The sequence below is a fragment of the Sphaerodactylus townsendi genome, linkage group LG01, assembly GCF_021028975.2.
Source record: "Sphaerodactylus townsendi isolate TG3544 linkage group LG01, MPM_Stown_v2.3, whole genome shotgun sequence".
Lineage (NCBI taxonomy): Eukaryota > Metazoa > Chordata > Lepidosauria > Squamata > Sphaerodactylidae > Sphaerodactylus > Sphaerodactylus townsendi.
The window spans coordinates 103,689,599-103,713,809 of NC_059425.1; the positions used below are offsets into that span (position 1 = coordinate 103,689,599).

The following is a 24,211-nucleotide window of genomic DNA, read 5'->3' on the forward strand; positions in this document are numbered from 1 at the left end:
ACTCTGATCTCTGCTACTGTCCTGATGTTTAAGGGTAAGGAAAAAGTTGTATTGTATTTAATCTATTGTTTGCAAGCTATCTTGAGGATCATCTAATTGAAAACTGGGGTAAGCATTTTAAAAATAACAAATATAAGTATCAGAAAATCAAGTACATCTTGGTAGTTCATGGTGCCACCAGACCAAACAGCTTCTTTTAAAATAAATTTATGATCTAAAATAGATCTATGATCATGCTTTTTTACTCAGCCTTCAGTTTCCAGCTTTTATAAATGCCTAGGCCATAGAAGAAAGGTATCACCAACTGTCTGTATGGCCTGGAATTGTTATTTTGAAGCCTAACACAGATCTGAAAGTCAAAACAGCTTAAATTATTTTGAAATATTTAAAGTAATGCTTATACTTTAAAACAATAATAATTCAACTCCCCCTCCAAATCTTGCTATATTGTGTCCAACATTGTCAGAACTAACAGAGCACATAGCCTTACCATTCTGTGTCTTCTCCCCCAGTTTCGAGGCTACTGTCTAAAACAGCACGACTTGAGTAGCTTTCACGGTCTACTTCAGTTTTCATATGATGAACATTGGAATCTGTGCCAGGAACAGACAGGCCTAGTTCATTGCTAACAGGCACATCTTGTGTGTCTGAGAAACCAGTGGGCTGAGAGCCTGGAGATGGGATGGATGGAGGAAGAGGAGGTGGAACAGCAGGGGGAGGGGGAGGAACAGTAATTGTGCTAGGCTGGTTTGTATCTTCAGTTTCAAGAACAATGCAGGAAGTCTCTTCCGGATTAGGGGCTGCTACTTTTGTTTCTGAGTTGTCCGTTTTTAATTTTGAAGTAGAAGATATGTCCCCATCTTCAGATGTTCGTGAAGCCACCTGTTTCCCAGCCTTCTTCTTTTCCCTAGGAGTCGCTTTGCCGGTTTTGGTCGATGGTAGTTCCTTAGAGGTCTTGGGGCGAGATGATGTTGATGAAGGAGATGAAGAAGACTTGGAAGCTTGCACTTTTTTACCATGGGACAAACTAGCTGAAACAAAACAACATGCACACTTCTTCATCTCAAAATGTTTTTAAAATATTATGTTGAGTGTTGACATATTGTGCAGCTCCTACAGTTTTCAATTGTAACGCTCTATATTGATGCTAAAATGGAAAGTTAAATGGGCAACATTCACAGCACTTAAATGTAATAAGGACATAAATATCTTTGATAAGGCACACGTGTTTAAACACAATTAATAGAAAGCTGAACACAAGATTATGGGCTTCCTCTCTGGCGTGTGAATTGCCCTCAGTCCTTTCGTTAGTGTTAGCACTAATATTAGCCATAGTTAAGGATAACCAGGGCTCTTGCTTACCCAGGACTTTATGCTGGTTAGCAAACCCTACTTGAAATTAAATGTGGTACTGATATACTTCTTAATTGTGTTAAAGACCAGTAGGATAGAAAGACGAGACAAAGAAGAGAGTTAATTTCTTATGCTTAACTACAATTAAGAGGTCGGGAATGATGTATGCATGCCAGCTGATCAACATATTTTATGAAGAGCTGAGGAGTTTCATTTCACACAATTTGGGGGGCGGGGAAATGTTCCCAGAGCTATTTTTTTTAGAAAGCTGGTTGTTTAAAGATAAAAATAACTTTAAAAATACCTTTTAAATCTGACGCACAAAGCACTGTACTCCCATGAGGCCGCTGGCACCTCAAATTCTTTAAATTACTAAAACTGAGACAAAAGACTAACATTTTCCGGCTATTACTGTGCCTCTAAACAAAGAGTAAGCACCTTGATATATTTGAGAATCAGAGATTCAATAAAGATTAGTTACATGAAAACCTTCGATCCCTGAATTCTTGGTGAAGGAACAGGACTGTCACCCTAATTATTCCTAAACTTTCCAATTGAAAGTTGAACGCTGGTGGAAAAAAATCAGAAACAATGAAGCAAGTATTGTTGCCTAGGTCACGTTTTCTAAGTGTGTGTGTGTGTGTGTGTGTGTGTATGCACACACACACATATACAGATGCTAAATTACATCTTCCCATAGTTAGCGCAACCATTTCAGAACAAGGTGTTTTGTCTTCTTAAGTGTAATGTGTTTTCCTCTTCTCCCTTGCTGATAGTTTCTTTGTCCCCTCCAGCCTCCCCAATTCTTCTTTCCCCAGCCCTTTCTTGCTGTTTCTATTTTGCCCCCATCCCAGTCTATCACTGCCACTTGCTTTTTCCTATCTTTCCTCATAAGAACATAAGAACGAGCCTGCTGGATCAGACCACAGTCCATCTAGTCCAGCATTCTGCTACTCGCAGTGGCCCACCAGATGCCCTTGGGAGTTCACATGCAGGATGTGAAAGCAATGGCCTTCTGCTGCTGCTGCTCCTGAGCACCTGGTCTGCTAAAGCATTTGCAATTTCAGATCAAGGAGGATCAAGATTGGTAGCCATAGATCGACTTCTCTTCCATAAATCTGTCCAAGCCCCTTTTAAAGCTATCCAAATTAGTGGCCATCACCACTTCCTGTGGCAACGTATTCCAAACAAATAATCCTCCCAGCTATAAATGCATCAGTTTCCATCCCTCCTGTTTCTTCGGGCTGCCCGCCCTCTTTCCTCTTCTGCAAACTTCCATAGTTCTGTTGTGTCCTGCCCCTGCCCTTGTATCACTGCTTTAGTGTTGGCTGCCATTTGGGGTTTCTATGGCAACCCCAAATACCAAATTCTTTTTTTCATGTCTATGCAAAAAAACCAACATTGTTGGGGAGTTATTCCCCAATTTTAGTCATATTTTATATTTTTCTGAAGATTTGGGGTTATTCTGTACTCTGCAGAAACTTATACCATAGCTGATGGTGGCTCCCTGTTTGTGAATTACTGAATCCAAATAGTGAGACCACACACTGTTATTAGATATATGTTATTCCAGCCACATATCTGGCTTATATAATGTATTTGATGCAATTCTCAAAAGTAAATGATCCATTTGTGTTGTTTTTTAACACAAAGAAACCTTCAAAGAAACTTTCATAATTACAAAGACAATATATGAACATTATTTTAACTAGCATTTTCCAGGATTTTAGTAACAGCTTAATAATCACAAGAACATGTTCTGATTGTGTTCCAGTAGCCATATGCTGCCCACCCATGCATTATGAAAACAGTGGAAAAACACAACAGCCGTAATATTATCACATGCACAGAAAATAAGTGACATCTGTCTCCTTTTATGTAGCCCAATTCTCATTCAGAACTGTGACTGCTGTTGAGAATCAGGCTGTAACACCCAGTATCATGATCTATGGATCAGGATGGGCTGTGAAGTATAGGAACAGCATTTATTAGATGGAAAACTGGCTTTAGGAAGTGTTTCCCAAAGTAGAGCAAAAAGCCAACAGAGAGTTAGTAACTGTTCAGACATATGGCTTCAGTATTTTCAATGTTTAATGTAAATAACAGGCACCATGAGTCCAAAGCCACACAACCTAACGTGAATACCATATAGCATGCATTCTGGACTGACCCATGCGGTACTCACCAGCTTCTCGATTCACAATGCAGCTTGTTGGTTTGGGAGGTGGGGCAGAGGCCTGCTTAGCAGAAGCCTTGCCCTTTTTTTTAGCATGTGGCACTTCATTAGTCTTATGGCTAGTGGTAGCAGCAGCAGCATTTTTTGGAGGTATGGTTGCTTTTTTAGCTTTAGGCTTAGATTTAGGTGGTGGCGGAGCACGGGGTGACGATGTTTCAGGATCTTTAGGAAGAGGTTTCTCTACAAATGAGAGAGTGAACAGAAAGCAACTGACACAAACAGATGAAACCAGGCAACACAGGGACACTCTTTTTGGTTCTGCTTTACCTCTTGAGAAAGGGAATGTGCTTTACGCTGATTTATTAAAATTGCTTCCAAACCAGAGGCAATAGGTTACCCTTTGCCTGCTTCTAGTGAGAGGGCTCCCACTGGTAGGCCACCCTCCCATCCTGCTCCCCAATCCAGTAAGAGAAAGGTCCATGGGTGGAAATGATGTGTAGTGTCACATCCACCCAAAGCTTCATGGTACCCAAGAGTTCTTGCCCCACCCCTAAAGCTTTCAGGAATGCTGGTGTAACCCCTATGTTCAGAACGGGATGACCCAGAAAGTGGTGGAGACTGAAGGCAGCAGAAGGCTGCAAAGGTCATGAAGTTGGAGGAAGCAAGGCTACCAGGCTGGGACCTTGATTGATTTTTATAAGCCCTTAACACCTTGTTTAAGGTAACTGCAATGTTATTGAGAACTAGTGGGAAGAGAGTTGTTTATTTTTGATATATTGTAAATGCTAGAATTTATTGTTTCAGGGTTTTTGTGTATGTAAATGGTGAGTGTTCTTTTAGGGACCTTCATCATCTTGAATCCAGTTCACCAAGCCTCTGGAGTCTTCATGAGCCAACCACCAGCAGGAAGAATGGACCTGGCATTATCAGACTGTAATTAGAAGGACTCGTAATGAAACTTGAACAGGACATTGGAGTTTTAAGTTAAATGTTAATGTTTGGTATGTTAACTAAGAAAGTAAACCATTTTGTTTAAAATTAGTTGTTGCAAACTCTTTCCAAGTTCTGCCCTGCAGAACCCACAAACTGAGGTTGCACTGGCCGCAGGCCTGGCATCCCCAATAGAGAGATAGTAGTGTAGTGATTCGACTAGGACTCTGGTTCAAATTTATACTATACCATGAAGCTCTCTGGGTGCGATTGAGCTAGTCAATATCTTCAACCCATTTGATTGTTGTGAGGATAAAATGGGGAAGGGGCATGTACACAGATTTTTTTGGTGAAGGCACTGGATTAAAAAATGTAATAGAATACTAGATTTTGCCATACATTTCCCAGGTCCACATCTATCAAGAGGGCCAGAATAGCTTTCAATATAATTTTTAAAAGAGATAAAATTATTTTTCAAACAACTGTTAGCCTCATCAAAGGAAGAGAATCTCTGCTAAGGGCTGGTGTGATTACACTTGTAATGACATCAGAGCCATTTCTCACGAAATCCTATCTGAATTTTCTTTAATCATCACTTGTCTCTCTGACCCACTCTCAAGATATCAATAGCATACTCGTTAGTAAAAATTAGCATATGAAAAGCAGCATGCCCGTCATATCTGGTTAGTAGGGGTGTCATGCATTTTGACAGTTTGAACATCAAGAGATCACCCCTTCTTCCTTACCCAGTTTGTTTCAGCTTCCTCTTTTGTGAACCTTTCAGGACCAAATGAAGTCTTTGCTACGGCCTACCTCTGAATGTACTATTTTAACATGGAATGGCAACAATTTACATTTCCAATGTTCCTCAATACTTTTAAAAAAAGAGAATGCGCTACTTCACAGAGCTGACAAAAGATTTATAAGCAATCTAGGGCAAGATCTCTTATGCAGCAAGCTCTCAGTAATAATTATTTACCCAAAATACAAACATATGAAAACCTCAACAGGTTTTCATTATACTGGTACAAGAGAAGAACTTCCTTTCAAACATGCCTGTTGGATGGATGACACACCATCATTATTACTAATAGCAACAGTTACAAAAATGTAAAAAGAATCTGCAAAATAAAAAACATTAGATGGATTTAAAGTTTCTAGTATTGTTTCCTGTGTGCAAGACAACCTACAATTTCAATGTTTTTAAAAACACTCTTTAATTCTTTGCTAACTGCACTAGCACACTGAGGTCTAATCACTGAAGCACTCAGGATTTCATTATTATAGTTAGGTTTGTTTGCTCTCGTGGGTTTTCTGGGGCACAATGTGGGGTGATTGTTTAATGGAATGCATGTTTTGTCCACCTCAGAGGTATGAGCGGTGTGCAGGGCACATTTGGATGTGTCTGGGTGGAGTTTAACTGTAGTTCCATTTGCATATACACCAGAACACAATGACTCCACACTATGCCATGCAGAGAAATGCATCTTTCCAGAACTACTCAACACCTTCTTTGCCCCAGTCTTTTCCCAAAAAGGAAACGGTGCTCATCCAGGAGAAAATGAAACAGAAGATACAGCAGGAGAATTCAGCACAAAATAATAAAGATGGCTCATATAACAGCCGTTGTACCATCTTCAGCATTCTGAGCGTAGGATCGGGCACCACCAATAAATATGTAGGATACTGCTGCAGTTTAAAATACTTCTAATGTGCTATTTATATTTATATTATGTATTGTTGTATATTGTTGTTGTCTTTTGGCCTTACTGTACACCGCTCAGAATCCTTTGGGAGTTGGGCAGCATGCGAAAATGTATAATAATAATAATAATAATAATAATAATAATAATAATAATAATAATAATAATAATGTGTTGAAACACAATACACCAGAATCACCGTGATCGAGGACAAGAAAGTGACCATCATCGACATAGCAGTACCCAGTGACAGCAGGGTCAATGAAAAAGAACATGAGAAGGTCACTAGATACCATGAAAATCGAGCTTCAGCGTCTATGGCACAAACCAGCTGAGGATGTCCCAGTGGTAATTGGCACTCTGGGCGCCATCTTGAAAACACTAGGGAAGCACTTCAAACATCTTCAAATTGACAAAATTAACATCAAATTCAGAAGGCAGCCCTACTGGGATCTGCACGAATATTATGTCGATACATTACAACTTCCTAAGCCTCTGGGTGAGGCTCGAATTGTAATGAAAGGTCAACAACCAGCTAAAGATCTGGCAGCTGTGAAATCTACCATAATAATAATATTTTCATACCGCACCGGTTGTCATGTGGGTTAACAAGGGTCCCTGAGCACGTGGTGACAAGTGGGCTACAAGTGGACCAACCATCCAAAAGAAAGAAGTACAGTGCGCAAGAAAATTGTGCCATCATGGCTTGTTACTACAACTCAGAGACAGAAAAAAGAAAGGCCTCTGGGTGAGGCTCAAATTGTATCGAGCTTCAGCGTCTACGGCACAAACCAGCTAAGGTCGTCCCAGCGATAATCGGCACGCTGGGCACCATCCCGAAAACACTAGGGCAGCACTTGAAACATCTTTGAATCGAGGCAGCCCTGCTGGGATCCGCACGAATACTATGCTGATACGTTACAACTTCCTAGGCCTCTGGGTGAGGCTCGAATTGTAATGAAAGGCCAATAACCAGCTAAAGATCTGGTAGCTGTGAAATCTACTACTACAACAACAACAACAACAACTCAGTGTATTGCTTGACAGGGACCTTGGGGTTTCTGCTAAAGAAGGAAGGCAAAATTGTTGGCAGAGTGGGAGCAAATAACTGGGGATTTACACTTCTCTAAAATTCTGGATTATCCATTTGTACAGGCTAGAATGTCATTTTCTCCTATATATTTGCATAAATCAATCGTAACCTCCTTTCTCCCACCCAAACTACTTTGATGGCAGATTATGGGTATTAAAGTGTAAATTGTTAACTTGTCTTTAAGACACTGCTACTAACCAAGAAATCAGTCACAATGCTTTGTAATCCATTGTTAAAAACATTACAATCTTCTTGCTGGATCAGACCAATAATTCTGTTTTGGGCATTTTATTATAGTGGCTAGAGAAATGCTTCTGGGAAGCCCATAAGAAGAGCATGAAGATGGCGGTCCTCTTCTATTGATTGTTCTCAGCATTTGATATTTAGCAGTATACATCATCTATGCAACGAAAGTTCCAGTAGCTATCACAGACAATAGTAACTGATAGACATTTGTAATAATTTGTTTGCTCCTTTTAAAAAAAACTAATGGTCATCACTAAATCTGTGGTGCTAATGGTACTCGTTTCAAGAGCCAGACTATAAAGACAGAATAAATAATGATGGGATCGCTATCATTTTATATCTGTTGAAATACAGGGTATTAAGTGCAAATGAGGCATCACAACCTTTAAAGACATCAGTATAGTTTTAAACTAAGACACAAAATACCATTCAAACAGTTATTATATTTGATCATACTGTGTTATTACTAAAGGTAATCCTGTTCTGCAAAATAAGTATATTCTTTGTACAAAAAAACTTGCAAAAGTAGTATTTAAGATGTTAAACGGTCATTTTTGTCACCTAGCAGAAAGTTAGCAATTCCATTTCCCTTTGCAGGTGAATTTACTTGCCCTAAAAGTTTGTCAAATATATGCAGTTATTCTACAGTGGTGAGGAACATTATATACACATACTTGCCTAAGGCTACATGGAAACTAGGCCCATGAACCGTGATAAAGAAATTGAATCCCTAGTGGTACAATACCTCTGAATTAATTATTTTTTGCCATCTGGTCACAGCTGACTTATGGCGACCGCATAGGGTTTTCAAGGTGAGAGATGTTCAGAAGTGGTTTGCCATTAACTGCCTACACATAGCAACCCTGGTCATCTGCCATCCAAATATTAACCAGGGTCGATCTTGCTTAGCTTCCGATATCTGACAAGATTAGGTTATCCTGGGGTATCCAGGTGAGGGCTATACTTCTGATATCAGTTTCTTAATGGAAACTACCGGGCCGGGGGGTGGGGGTGGGGGCGCAGTTGTAATGCTTTGGTTGATTGCTGTGGGAATCTGGATGCTAGATAGCTAGATGTACATTTGGCCTGATCCAGAGCAGCTCTTTGTATTTCTTCCGGAGATAGAGAAGCACAGCTTGGTAGCATGCACAGGGAGCCTATCATTAATCACAGAACAGTCTACTCTCACATGCATGCAAGGGAACAGTTACTGACTGCAGAAGACAATGGAGAATTCTGGTCTTGGATCATAGCCAGAATCCATGCTCAGCAAGCAAAATAATGCAACACCTCGTCCAACACACAGTTTTAGTTTATGCTTCATTTAAAAATCCTATTTCTGTAGGAGGAAATAACTTTTCTTACTTTTATTCCTCCATTCTCCACTGAATCGTCATTACATTTGGATTCCTTGTTAAAGACAGAAGTGACTTGATAACATGCACTTGTATTAGATTCTATTCTGGTTTTGTAAACAGGAAACCAATGCAGGCAAGATTCATTTCAAATACCTTTTTTGTTCTCTTTCTTGTCTTCAAGAGTGGGTGGCTCTGTTGACTGGGAACTATTGTCTTCGGCAGTCTTTATGTTTTCTTCCTGTGTGGCTTCTTCACCAATAACTATGGTGTGTCCATTTGAAATCTCATAGCTTACAGTTACATCTCCACCTTAAATAAAAACAATGTATTAAAAACCTTTTCTCATGGCCTAGCTTTTTTCCCTTAAAGTGTGCTTTCAAAATATATAACAATTAACTAGCATGATTTAAGGATCTACAATTTTTTAATAATTCTATTTGGCAAAAGAAATGCATAGAACAACCAATTCCAATACACCTAACACTTCCACTGAAATCAAGATTTTATGGGATCATGAGAATTGTATCAGGTATTAACCAGTCTTACTTCTTCAAAATATAATTTTTCATAAAGCAATTATTTTTAATATATATATGTTACTCTTCACCCTTCATCATCTCAAGGCAGCAAACACGAATATAAAAACTATCATTAAAGATCTAAATAATCATCAGTACACTTAAACACATACACAAAGAAATACAATGTCACTAAAACCTGTCAATGAGAGATTCAACATAAATCCCAGTGGGATGAAAAACCAACAAAATAATACCATCAGTTGCTTCTCTGGGAAAATAAAAATTATTTTATCTAGCATCCAAGAAGATCAGCCACTAAGCAAGCAACTAAGATAGAGACATTCTATGGGGGACACTAACAAAAAATGTCCTCTGGTTGCTATCCACCTCCGTTCCAATGGAGAAGGGGCCACTGAGCAGGACCTCGGCAAATGAATTGATCTGAAGGGCAAGTATATATGGAAGTGGATGGCCATTTGGGGACCCTGGTGCCCAACTGTTTAGGGCTTTAAACACAATAACCAGTACTTTGAATTGTGATGGGGAACAAAGAAGCAAACAGTAAAGCTTTTTTTTAAAAGGAATGGTGACCACAGAAATTAGAGCCAGTGAGCAGTCTAGTTGATGTAACCCAAACCAACTGAGATTTCCACACTGTCTTCAAACCCCATTAATGAACAAAATATTAAAACCAGCCTGCCTAGCTGACAAATCTCTGTGAAAATAGCTGAAACAATATCACTATAAAATTATTTTGTGCATGGGCATTAATTAATATTTCTGTGCAAAATGATGAACTGACATTAAATAATGATCCATATCTTAAAATGTCTTTCTCAAAGTCATAATGTGGGAGGAAAAAGAAACTGGCAGAGACCTAAGCAACCTCTAGTGTGATTGTGTTCTAAAATCAGACTGCGCACACAATTCTGCTGTCTGTGAAGAGAAGGATGCAGAGCCTGCTGATTAGTTCTCTGTGGTTGATAGGAGAAGGAAGAGAGGGTAGAGCAGAGGGATCCATGCACTCTTCCAGTTCATTAGCCAGGTGGGTGGCTGTGAACCTGCCATGGCAGGGCACCTCTGTACACTCCTTCACATGTGTTAGATAGGATTTCACCTTTTATCAGCAATACATGAAAATCATCAATGGGGGAGTGCATTTCAATATATTTGTTTGTGTATGTCTAAAAACAATATTTTAAAGCAATGGGAACAACCCATCTTAAGATGTCAAATTCCTATACTAAAGCTTCTCTCTTCTGACCCATTCACATAAATACTGGATTTGGTACATTAGCACCTCTGTGGTAAACTTAAATAATAGTAAGATAAAGTGAACTCGCACATACATTTTACCCAGGAGTATTATTCAGTGCCAAAGGCTGAGAAAATAATGTTTGATGCCCTGTTCCAAGCTGGATTTGATTAATTGATTTGATTTATAGGCCAGCCTTCCCCATATAGGCTTATAACAATTAATTGTAATAAAACAATAAAATCAGTTGCACAGAGTCTAGTCAACTTCTTGATGTCATCAATACCAGTCTGAGGGGATAAAGCATTGACCATACACCAATTCCCCATGTACATATCATACCAAGGGAGAAGGGAAAGGAAAACAAGAAGGGAAAGGAGAAGCCAAAAAAGGGAAAGGGGAGGAGAAAAAAGAGGCCAGCTAATTGGACACTGTTGCAGTCCTCAACCATAGGCCTGGCAGAACAGCTCTATCTTACAGGCCCTATGAAACTGTAATAAGTCCTGCAGGGCCTGGGTCTCTCTTGTTAGAGCATTCCACTAAGCTGGGGGCAGAGGCGAGAAAGATCTGGCCCTGGCTGAGGACAGCCAGACAGCTTTTGGGCCAAGGATCACCATTAAGTAGCTATTCACCAAACACAGGGATCTTTAGGGAATGTATTGGGAGAGGAGGTCTTGCAGATATGAAGGTTGCAGACTATTTAGGGCTTTAAAGGTTAGAACAAAGATCTTGAACCTGATCCAGTATTCCATGCAGCTGGCCAAGCACCGGGTGGATGTGTCTACCATGCAGTCAGCTCCAGTAAAGAGCAGTTGCATTTTGTACCAGCTGAAGTCTCCAAAACAGTCTCAATGGCAACCCTGCACAGAACGAATTACAGTAGACTAGCCTGAAGGTGACTACTGCATAGATCACTGTGGGTAGGTGGGGTTTGGATAGATAGGATGTCACCTGCCTAGCTTGATTCCAATGATAAAACACCAGCCGGACTATGGTTTGTGACCTGTGCTTCCATGGACAAGGAGGCATCCAGGATCACTCCCAGACTTTTGGAGACTGGCCTAGGTGTTAATCGCACACCTTCAAGAGTAGGTAGTTGGCTATCCCTCCCTATAACTTCCCCCCCTCCCCCCGGGTCACAGGATCTCTGTCTTCAATGGATTCAGTTTCAGCTGGCTCCGCTTTAGCCATTTCACCTTAGCTTCCAGGCAACTGGTCAATGTATCCTGGTGGAGTGGGGTGCATCCAGCCAGCCAGCCAGCCACCCATCAACAGAATTAGCTCTCCCTAAATACTGCTGTACGCAACAAAGCATGGCACACTGCCCTCTCCACACATTTAACCCAACAGTATAAGAATATTATCACAGGGTGGTCATGTGAAGCTCTGTCAGGAGAACACACCAGAGTTCAATCTCCCAACCGAAACAACAACAGACTGATTTGTGCTTGTAATGATGCTCTCGGGTGACTCTTTTCTGCAAACAAGTTTGAATCTAAGCCAGAGAGCAACAGCTTATATGTAAGTTATGTAATCTGTATTACTTGCCATCACCTTGTTCAGTTATTTCCTTCAGGACTCCCCTTCTTATTAGCTCCTCTCTGCTTTGCCTGGTTGATATCTTTCTTTCCAGCACTGAAGGGGAAAAAAGAAAATGGTAAAAGATAAAACATCAATTCCATTTAAAAAATCCAGAGAAAAAAAGCCATACAAAATATCACAGTGTATAGTAAAAGCCTCTTTCAAACAAATTCTTAACCAAAGAGAAATGAGGCATCCCATAAAACAATACTTCTTGATCTTTTGTTGATATATCCAGTTATTAATGCTTCTGAACGTACAAAGCTATTATTAAAGAGACTTGGGATGGCTGATTCGTACCTTCTGTGCTTGGGCACCAGTAGTCTGTATTTTCATATGGAAAGGATAAATTCTCTGTAGCCAAACTCAAAACTTGGGTATGTATATGCCCGTGGCCAAAATCTGGGAGCTATTAGATGTACATGCCATGATAAGTAGACAACTTGGATAACGGGTGATCCATCCTGTAACTAATGGCTGTCTTCAAGCTCTCCTAATGTGGCACAGGATCTCAAGAACTTTGAATTTTAGTTATGAGTCAGTGATGTCTGTGCATGAGAATTTTCCTTAACCCCCTCTTATCCTTTGATCCATTAAAGCTGTAAACCATGCAGATTTCTGTGTAGTCTTGTTTTAATGTAGAAGAGCTTATCCCAAATCTTTACTAACCAACATTAAGGCAAAAAGAAAAATGCAGGAACATGAATCAATTATCCCAAGTAGTACGTAGCTTGGTTCTCTGGCAGCCAGTATCAGTGGTCCCAGAAGAGATAGGTCATCTGTATACAGATACATGTGTGATCCAAGAGACCCATATGACCAGGAACTGCTAAGGTCTCTGATGCCACAGAAGAACCAACTGCAGGAAAGAAGCAGTTTGTATCCTATGAGGCTGTTCTGTTGGTGCAACAGCAACTGTTCTGATATAACAATTTTTTCATTTCTGGATGAGGAAAAGTGGTTTCTGCAAATCCTCCCTTCTTGCTGCATACTTCCACTTTGCTCCTATATAATTCCTTTGGATCTACAGACCTACAACAACATTATTTCAGATTTGCAGTCATAGCAGCATTGGGGAAATTCTCTAGTTCTAGCATGACTCGTTTCATGATGCTTAGGATCCAATCTATGCTGTATAAATTAGACTATAGCAACATTGTCCACAAAATGCTCATATTTGCTGCAACTTACTGTTTAAAACTGGAATACAAGCAAATTGTGCACATATTTTGTGAAGTTACAGCTTTTTCCTCAGTACTGTTTGCTATTTTATTCATTGTTGAACATCTGTTAAGAACATAAAAGCATGTTCTTGAGAACATAAGAACATGTTCTTGAGGACTTTCTCTTCATCATTCCTTTTATTTATTTATTATTTATTTATGTTGTTAAATTTCTGTACCACCCCTTCCCTTTTGGGCTCAGGGCAGTTTCCATCAAAGGAATATATATCATAAATTCATACAATAAATATAATAAAACCTATAAATTAAAAAGTTAAAACTAAACATAATTTCCACAAATCCAGTGGTGATAAAACATCAAAAATCCACCTAAGCATGTGGGATTAGGACGTTCTACTCTGTTCCAAGCAAGCGTACACAATTTTTCCCCCTCACCTACATAACCTTTTTAATGTTCCTTTTCACCCTTTGTATATCCTGTTTGCTTAGATAATGAAACACTTGAACAGTAGTCTATTATTTTTACTTTTTATCAAGCATTATTTAAAAATTATTGCCTGTGGACCAGAGATTGTTGAGGGAAGAAGGAACTCATTCTCAAGAACTTAATCTCATACAACTACAATAACAATCACAGAATACATAGTGAAAATACCCCAAAAATGCATGCACCCAAAAACTTAGTAAAACCAAAACAGAAAAAGGAAGAAAAATGCAAAACAATGCAAATAAACACTTTTTCCTTAATTTGATAATTTACATGTTTTGTATAAATGATTTTTTGTTATTGCATCTTAGATATTTGGACCAGGTATAACAACAATCTGAAATATGATTCTTGATGATCCTAATTTATTTTAGTAATGAAGGGAGATTATCCAGTTAATGGCTGATTCCACTTCTTGCGTATGTGAGAATGTAACTGAGAATGTTTATGATTGCAATAATTCATCTCTGGAGTACCATGAGGGGCCCGTGAATTCACCCATTTCATGTACAAATTTATCTCCAAGTATACATTTTTAAATAATATATCATGCTGCACTCCCTTGAAACAATATTTTCTTAAATTAGTATGCGTTCTTCTTTATCATTAAAGTCCTTTCTGTGTCTTATAACGGAACCCCCATCTCACCTCCCTCTGAGCCTTTCCTGAACAATAGGCTCTTTCCCATTTCCTGCTCCAGACAGATTGGTCAATCCAAGAGTGGCGATAACACCAGGGTACCTGAAGGACTGTCTTCTCCCATATGTTCCTGCCCAGCATTAGAGGAGCCCTCCTGACTGTCTCATCAATCAAAGAAGCTCGTTTGGTGGGTACACAAAGGGGGCCTTCTTAGAGCACCCCACAATTAAGGAATAACTACCCAAGGAGGTGCATCTGATCCCCTCACTTTTAATGTTTAGGAGGCAGTCAAAGACAGTTTTATTTAAGACCACATTTGGTTAATTTACTAGCAGTCCTAAACTGTGATTTAAAAATTTTAATGAGTTTTATGAATTTTATTTCATGTACTATATAACAGATATAGTAAGATGCACTGCTGTCTGTGTGGAAGAAAGGTGGATAGTAAAGGTTTTTAATTAACAAACAACAACAGCTAGCCCCCTGACTTAAAAACAATACAACTTCTATTCCTTACATGATAGCTTCAGGCTTGCTTGGACATGAACCCTTCCTGCACTTTAAAGGCAGCTGTTAGGTATTCTGCTGCCATGACATCTCTTGCCAATATCCCTGTTCTGAAAAACATCATGGTTACTTTTGTTAAGTTCATATGAAGATATTATTCTGGCTTGTATTTAATGGATGCATTTAATTGAACCCTGGCATCTCTGGCAGTCTAAAGCATGGTGTCTACCATTGAGCTAACTCCACAAATTCATGAAAAAAGCACATTTACACAAATAGTACAGACATAAATTGTTCACAGTGCAGCTGTCTTCCTATTTAGCTGTTAATACCATTTATGAATCTGGAATCCACAGGGGCATTCCAGGGTCTCCGTGAGTTTCTTGCCTTTAGGGCACAAGAGGATGAAGGCAAACACAGGTCCTGCATAGTTTGCCACATGCACTTTGAAAAGGGCTGCATTCTTACAAAGGGATATTAATGTACCCCTGTTAAACATAAGCAAGTAAATAAATAGTAGTAGGGCTACACTAGTTTGTAAATTAAATCAATGCTCTCCAAGAGTATGGATTTTTCTTTAAATAAACTTCAATAGGTTTGGGGAGGTGGTGGTAGTGGTGAAAAATGTACATTAAAATGGGAGCCCTTCACTTGCTATAGTTTTAGAACTGCCATTCTAAAACATTGTGTTTCAGTCAGTGAACATCAGGCCATATAGCAGGAGTGTTCCAGAACTGGAGAGGATCTGGGATCAACTTTTCACTCAGACATTAAGCTCAGTGGGCCAGCCAGTCTCTTAGGCTCAATCAAGGCTGCTGAGGGATAGAGGCCTGCAGAACCTTTTATGCTGTCCTGAACTCCTTAGAAGAAGAAGAAAGATATTTCTGTTCCAAATTTGATACCAAGAATCCCAATTTCTCCTCCTGAGGGTTCTTCTACAGGTTAGTTTCTTGTATTATGATGACCAGTACACCACAGTTAAACTACTCCTTGTTCAACACAAAATGTTACTGTGAATAAATATAAGTTAACACAGTTTTGTTTTACATAGTATGTGAATTACACATCACAAGCAAGATAGGCTTGCCTTGTCTCACGTTTTCAGTCTTAATATTTACACAATGCCAGCAATGTACATAGTGCTTTACAAAATTGCATAAGAAAAAGCAATGTGCTCCCAATGAATCTATGATCTAAATCTGTCAGTGAACAAAGCAAAAGAGAGAAAGGCAAGGGGGGTGGGGTTGGGGAGAAGAAATGCTAGCATAAATTTAACCAACTTATATTATATTTGACAATAACTATTAATGGGTTAAACTAAAAAAGCAATTGTGAATATTGTGGGAAGGGGCAGAAGAGAGAGAAAGTTTAACATATACATTAAGATGGGAGGGTTTCCAGTAATAACAAGTTGCTAGGATGCTATGAAGTCTAATTGCCTCAGCTGCCAATAACTGTTCAAGCACAAAAAGGATTTGCCCTTCAGGTAACTTTTATGGCAATATCCATTCTGTCAGGGGACTATGTGGAAGACATTAGAAACCTTCTGCCGTATCATTAAGTGATGTGAAACTTGGTTTCAAAGCAAATTCAGGGGCGGGGGGGGGGGGATGAGAGAGAAAGAGCTAAGAAGTGCAGTTTTCCTGCGTTCATTCTATTTATATATTCCCATCTAGAAAGAACGAGAAAAAGAAAAGGAACAAAAGAAAGAGGGGAAAGGGAGCAATTTTGATTTTCTGATTCAGATGCTAAAATATACACTGCACTTATAGTCCAGCCTTAAGCATAGATACCCCCTTCTAAGCCCATTGAAATAAAATGACTTATAAAGATGTACTCAGTTTGGGACTGCACAGTTAGTACTGTACTATGCTAATTTCCTCCTTCCCTTTCATATATGCATATAGACTCCCATCCACTGAAAGTCTCCAAAAACTGAATACGACCTTTTAAGAAACTGTATGGACCTCCTAAGCCAGGGGTAGGGAACCTGCGGCTCTCCAGATGTTCAGGAACTACAATTCCCATCAGCCTCTGTCAGCATGGCCAATTGGCCATGCTGGTAGGGGCTGATGGGAATTGTAGTTCCTGAACATCTGGAGAGCCGCAGGTTCCCTACCCCTGTCTAAGCGGAAGGAATAATGATAACAAGCAAATCAAGCAAGTTGTCTGAAGATCAGGCAGTTTACATTTTATAGAGAATGTGAAAGGGGTTAAGTTTAACAGAGAGGAAGCACTAATATATTGGAAAAGGTGATTTACTGAAAAAATGATAGTGCCTGAAAATTTTCCAAAATAAATCTAGAATATATTTCTTCTAGAGACACACATTTTTGCACGAAGGAATTTTTTTATTGTTGCGTTATTAAAACTTAGAAAGGAACATAAAACCAAATATTTCAAAAACACTGTCTAAGACAATCTGTTTTAAGCTTACATTTGGGAATCAATATAATTGGAAAATGTCATTTTCTCATTTTAAGGAAATACCTTGTTAAAAATGAAGAACTCTGCAAGATTTAAGAGCATTCAGAGTATCCAAGCTTCAATTTGTGGGGAGCACATTGAGAGGTAACAGGAAAATGACAATGTGAAACTTTGCTAGACCTGAACAGAAGACATCTTATTACATATTGCTATTTTTATATAAATGTATGCAACTCCCAGGTGTGTTGGTGTTCAGTGGACCTATAGTTTCAGTTAATCAGTTTGGTATCTTTGTTAACACACATGCCCTCATAGAGTTGCAATTGTAAATTCTGTCAGGTAACTGCAAAGGTATTAGTCGCCCCAGAAATTCTGCCCTTGTGGTAGAACTGTAATTGAAACTTTACCTCATTCTATGAGCTAAATATATATTGCCCTTATTGAGCAGGTTCCCTTGCTGTTCACATGATTTTAATCTGTTATATATCTTGGCAAATAATGATAGGTGTGTTAATTTGTCCATTGTAAAGTTCATATGTATTGTTGAAGGATTTCACAGCCGGAGTCAACTGGCTGTTGTGTGTTTTCCGGGCTGTGTGGTTAAAGCCATCAGACCACAGCGGCAGAGCCCAGAAATCCACAACAGCCAGTAAAGATTATATTTTGTGTCCTCAGAATTAGGAATATATTAAAAACATCCCTGGGGAACTATCTTCGTTCCACAGGCCTTGCAAAATCTGGTTGTTCCACCAGGCCTTTCCCAACTATCAGCTCCTCTCTGCCTCCAAAATCAGGGGGAGGGGAGAGTAGGGATGATGGTCCGATTCTTAAAATGCCATCTATTAGGCCATACATTATTTATTAATTTACTGTTTCAATAATGTTATAGTGTTTTGTAATATTTTAATGGTCATTTTGTTTTGAAAAAATTATGGTGTCTAATTGTTGTGACCCACCCTGAGCCTTTCCAGATAGGGCGGGATAAAAGTGTGAAATAATAAATAAATAAGAAGTAAGTAAGTAAAGTATGTGTTAGTGGGGCTGTTGTTTATTAGTTTTGCCAAGGTACTTTGAGGTCTGCAGGCATTCTGCCTTTGGAACAGGAACAGTTAAGTTGTGTCTAGGTGAAAATTTTAAAATCAGAAAATATTTAATCAGAAAGCTTACTACAAATCTACACATGAATGAAGGCCTTTCCAAAGGATAAGAATTATATTGAAGGGTCATATATCCATTTTATTTTTAGCTTCGTTGCAATTTACTAGCAGGAGTCGTAGGTCAGGTGATTTTTTGTAAACGTAATGCATTGCCACTGCTTCATCTTGCCTTTAAAAGTTCCCATTTGAGCCTCTACTGCTGCTTCAGTTTTAAACTCTGTGAATTATCCATTTTTGTTTTAAAACAGGAATTCAAGATTCTGGACAGTTTCCAGAGGTTTGGCTTTGTTCTTCCCAAGACCCAGAGAATCTTCATATAATGTTTTTCGTCCTCTGAGATTTCAACCATTGACGTAATTGGGGAAAGAAATGGTTTCTGATCCTCTCATCCCACACAGTTTCTTTCTAAGGATCTTTGAAGGGGCATGTTTTGTTCCAAAATATAAACTAGCAATTCCCTTTTTGAAAGCAGAAACTAATAAGAAAGTGCTTGAGATGCTGTAAGTTTGGGGCAGCGGAGAAGAGAATTTTGCTTCCTTTGAATGCTTGGGTGCTTTGAAACATATATGTCAAGATCTACAACATGGAAAATATGTCATTTAATTCCCACGCCAACAGAAGTTCTCCACCTCCTCAGTGCGGTATTAGGAGAATTAAGATGGGGGTATTTATTGGAAATACATTAATTACCATCTTGGTTTTTATTATTTTATCTTATGACTAGGTTCCAATTGGAAAGTGTTTCATAGTTTATGGTTTTAATTGTCACTTAATATGCTGTGAGCTGCTCTGAAACCACAAGGGTAAGGAAGGCATAAAAGCCTAATAAAACAAGCAAATAGATAAAAAGTTATTTCTGTATCTAATTCTTCAGCTTTTTGAATGTTTTAATGTGCCATTTACTTATTTTTATTTAGGAGATGTCCAAGACTCCAAGATAAGTTTTGCAGCACATGCTGAGCTCCATAAGTCACGGACAATGTCCCCCCTCCCAAGACCTGCAGCTAATGACCAAAACCGGAAGTTCCAAACTGATACATGTAACATTCACCCATGTCTTTTTTTAAAAAAAAAATTCCATGAACACATCAAGCTGCCTTATACTGAATCAGACCATCAGTCCATCAAAGTCCATCAAAGTCAGCATTGCCTATTCAGAGTGGCAGCAACTCTCCAGAGTCTCAGTCAGAGGTCTTTCACATCACCTACAGCCAGAACCTTTAACTGGAGATGCTGGGGGTTGAACCTTGGCATCTGCATGCCAAGTATCCCTCCCTTCCATCCCTCCCTTCCATTGGAACCAGAAGAGTGGTGGTGGTGGTGGGGGGGGGGGAGGCGGAACCTTTTTTCTTACTGAGACTCTCATCCATAGCTGTGTACCTATTCTCCATGAAGGGAAAGGAATGATTTCAAATAGCAGAATACCACTAGCGAGGAAAGAGTTACGTATTTTCAAATTTATTTAGTTTATATTTTGATTTATAACCTGATCTTCCCCAAAGGACTCAGGGCAGTGAACAACAACAATAAACAATATAAAAATAGAATAATAAAAATTACAGCATAAAAACAGCTTTTTAAAACATTGACAATAGATGGCACCATCCCTGGGAGGCCACAACAATGATTTGATTTCTGTTCAGATCCGGCTAGCCTGATGTAAAAGCCTGGCAGAACAGCTCCATTTTACAGGCCCCTACAGAAACCATTCAAGTCCTGCAGGGCCCTAATATCACTAGGGAGCTTGTTCCACCAGGTAGGGGCCAAGGCCGTAAAGGCGCTGGCCCTTGTGGTGGACAGCCAGATATCTTTGGGGCCAGGGACCACCTGCAAATTTTTCTCTGAAGAACGGAGGGACCTTAAGGGGCAATACGGGGAGAGGCGATCCCTCAGGTATCCCTCAGACCACTCACAGTATGCCCCCACAGGGAAGAACATAAGAACGAGCCTGCTGGATCAGACCAGAGTCCATGTAGTCCAGTGGTGGCGAACCTATGGCACAGGTGCCAGAGGCGGCACTCAGAGCCCTTTCTATGGGCATGTGCAAACAGAGTGCCCCTCATCTAGGCTGGCCTGGGCCTCTGGGCTCGATTATTAGCATTAAACCTAAGACCGAGTTTTGGGGAAGCAGTGTAGGTAACTCTGTTAAGCGCTGTTAAACCGCACTGATTTTCATGCAAAGAACTAAAGTGCAATCCTTTACCTGGGAGTAAGCTCAGTTTCTGGAAATGGGGCTTGCTTCTGAGTAAACCTTCCTAGGGTCGTGATTCACCCATTGGAAGAGTTGCTTGGTTGCTTCAAAGCCAAGCCATTGACTACCACCAAACTTACTCCCGAGTAACACACGCCTTGGAACCAACCGTTTTTTCCAATCTAAAACTTCAGTATTCAGGTTAAATTGCTGTGTTGGCACTTTGCGATAAATAAGCAGGTTTGAGGTTGCAATTTGGGCACTCGGTCTCAAAAAGGTTCGCCATCACAGATCTAGTCCATCTAGAAATGTTACATTACTTTGTATAAAGTAGTTAGCTAAGTTGGTCCATAGCAAAATCCAAAAAACAAAATCATTTAATGTTTTTTATTGAGCTCCATCAAAATGAAATTGTGGAAGCTTTCAAATTCTCCACAACTTTTTTATCAGGCTGGTGATCAGAGTCCTGGCAAACTCAAAACCTTTTGGTGTTTTGACTGGTCTTAATAAAAGGTGTTACATGGTTTTTTTTTTAAATTACGTAACAGCATTCTTAGTACTATAAGTAAATCATCAAATATCAATACATCTCAAATATCTTCCCCTTCACTCACCCCAAAAAAGCTAAATAAAAGTAGTTTGGTCCTATTGACCTACACTGTGTCAGGCTCTTATCTCCAGAAATATGTGTTTGAGACCCCTAACAGGGATTTACATGGACAATTATAGACACTTCCTCCAAGGAAAACATCGAAAAAATTTTACAAGCATTTTCTTGGGAATGTCTTTTGCATGGACGTAGGTAAGGGGGGGTTTCTCGGGTTTGAATCCCCCCATTCATGTCCGAAGCTCCGCCCATCCATTTGTGGGTTTTTAAAACCTTTTAGTGCTTTTTTGGTTTTTGGCCTGCAGGGGGCGCATTGTTTGGGCTAGCAGCACCAAACTTTCAGGGATTGTTTGGGGGACTCTCCTGATGATATTACCCAGGTTTGGCGAGGTTTGGTTCAGGGGGTCCAAAGTTATGGACTCCCAAAGGGGGTGCCCCATCCTCCATTGTTTCTAAAGGGAGCTAATAGAAGATGGGGGCTACACCTTTGAGGATCCATAACTTTGGACAATCTGAACCAAACTTTACCAAACCTGGGATGTATTATCAGGAGAGTCTCTTATTGATACCACCCAGGTTTTGTAAAGTTTGGTCCAGGGAGTCCAAAGCTATGGACTCCCCAAGGGGGTGTCCCCATCCCCCATTGTTTCCAGTGGGAGCTAATAGAAGATGGAGCTACACTTTTGAGGGTCCATAACTTTGGACTTCCTGAACCAAACTTCACCAAACCTGGGTGGTATCATTAGGAGAGACTCCTAAAGATACCCTGAAAGTTTGGTGCTTCTAGCTTAACCACTGCACCCCTGACAGCAGGCACCCCCCAAATTTCCCCAGATTCTCCTTTTAAATCCACCCCCTTCAACATGGATTTAAAGGGAGAATCTGAGAGAATCCCTCAGAAGAAGAAGAAAAGAGTTTGGATTTATATCCCCCTTTCTCTCCTGTAGGAGAGACTCAAAGGAGCTTACAATCTCCTTGCCCCTGCTCCCTCACAACAAACACCCTGTGAGGTGGGTGGAGCTGAGAGACTCCGAGAAGCTGTGTGAGCTAGCCCAAGGTCACCCAGCTGGCGATGTGTGGGAGTGCACAGGCTAATCTGAATTCCCCAGATAAGCCTCACAGCTTCAAGTGGCAGAGCAGGGAATCAAACCCGGTTCCTCCAGATTAGAATGCACCTGCTCTTAATCACTACGCCACAATGAAAGTGATGCTGTTTCAGGGTGGGGGATAATCCACCCCAAAACAGCATCACTTTCAATGTTGTTTAACTAGGGACCCCAGATTTTCCCTTTAAGGTGGATTTAAAAGGAGAATTTGGGCTCTCTAGTCTAAACACCATTGAAAGTGATGCTGTTTGGGGGTGGATTCCAGCATCATAGCGGCTGCCCAGGGGCGGGGGTGCAAAACTCAGATTTTGCACCAGGCTCCATTTTCCCTCTATCCCTCTGCCCAGAGGGGAGGGGCAGGGGAGGGCAGGGCAGGGGAGTCTGCCATCCCCGACCTCGGAGAGCTGCTTTTATAAGCGCTAAGCCAGGGGTGGGGCTTGGGGAGGCGTGGCCATGCCCTAAGGTGGGTGGGGGTGGCCTCCCCCAACCCCTAAAAAAATCTATACTCTAGATCCCCTGGTCTTCTGCTAACATTTCTGCCCTGCAATTTCTACAACCAATGTATGAAAGCAACCTACTATTAGAAGAGGCATCTCGTTTTCACATTATGGAGAAATTGCATAGGAGTACATTTTAAAAATGGCTTTTAGAGAAACAGCCATTGACCTTCAGTGGTGTAAAAAACAAAACAATGAATGTCTTCCTACTTACAGAGATGTTTCCAGGAACTGTTATGCTTCTATCATGATTTACCATCTAGGCAGAATTATTTTAAGAGCTCCAAAAAGTTATTCATATTGATTTTGCTATTATTAGGAACAAGGGGTCTATAATGGAAGATTATAGATCAATGTCTTTCAAAATTCCACTTAGAAATAGAGGGTTCTTGGCCACAGTATAACATTTTTACATTAACACACAGTTGGACTGTTTTTATTTTTTGCCAAAATCTATTTCTTGTTTAACTACCTGTCCATACTTGAGTAAACTTCCTACTCAGGTTTCATTTTTGAGGTCAGAATGCATAGAGAATAAACTATACAACTTTATTCTCCTAGAGAACTGTAATATGTATGATAATAAACAATGAGTTTGATCCAGTGCAATATTTCCAATTTTATCCTCAATTGTGTTCATGATTGTGCACAATGTTGCACAACTAATTTCTGAGCATTATAATATACAAGTGGCAACCAACAGATTCCTTCTCCCTCTTAGCTTTCTTTCCCCCGAAATTGATGCCAGGCCTACGTGTAGTTCTCCCATTGAATCAGGGTCCAGTGCAGTTCCTAGCCTCTGCCACTGGGCTCACCTTGGTTCCCAACACCCTTTTCAACTATAGCTCTGCCTCCTGTTGCCACAGCTGGTCCTGGCCTCCGCCTCCTAACCATCTCTGCCACCATGGATCTTGGTCAGTGCTGACATAGGAAGAGGTAGGTGCACATGCACAATGCTTTTGGGGGGATTTAAACCAATCAATGTATTTGTTAACATTTTCAGATTTCTTTTGCAAAGCTGTTTTCTGTCAGTGTGGGCCCTATCCACAAATTTAAATGTCTATAAATAGGCCCCACACTTGACGATTAGATTTATGACAGGAAGGAAAACACTAGGTGTCCCACAAGAGAAAATTAAAAAAGCACCTAGGGTCCCAAAAAAAGCCAGAAATCTATGGGGCACATTTTATCCC

At 40.0% G+C, this 24,211-nt stretch overlaps 1 protein-coding gene across 1 annotated transcript in view; it reads right to left on the bottom strand.

Moving 5' to 3' along the window:
- PHACTR2 (phosphatase and actin regulator 2) overlaps positions 1 to 23,924 on the bottom strand; it is a 50,034-nt gene extending 26,110 nt beyond the window's left edge. The window contains exons 1-5 of the mRNA XM_048505398.1: positions 23,834 to 23,924; positions 12,190 to 12,270; positions 9,013 to 9,168; positions 3,539 to 3,769; positions 491 to 1,031 (exon numbers count right to left, since the gene is read on the bottom strand). Of these exons, the coding sequence (XP_048361355.1) occupies positions 491 to 1,031; positions 3,539 to 3,769; positions 9,013 to 9,168; positions 12,190 to 12,270; positions 23,834 to 23,924 (1,100 nt within the window). The remainder of the gene's footprint in view (positions 1 to 490; positions 1,032 to 3,538; positions 3,770 to 9,012; positions 9,169 to 12,189; positions 12,271 to 23,833) is intronic.
- Positions 23,925 to 24,211: the final 287 nt, after the last annotated feature.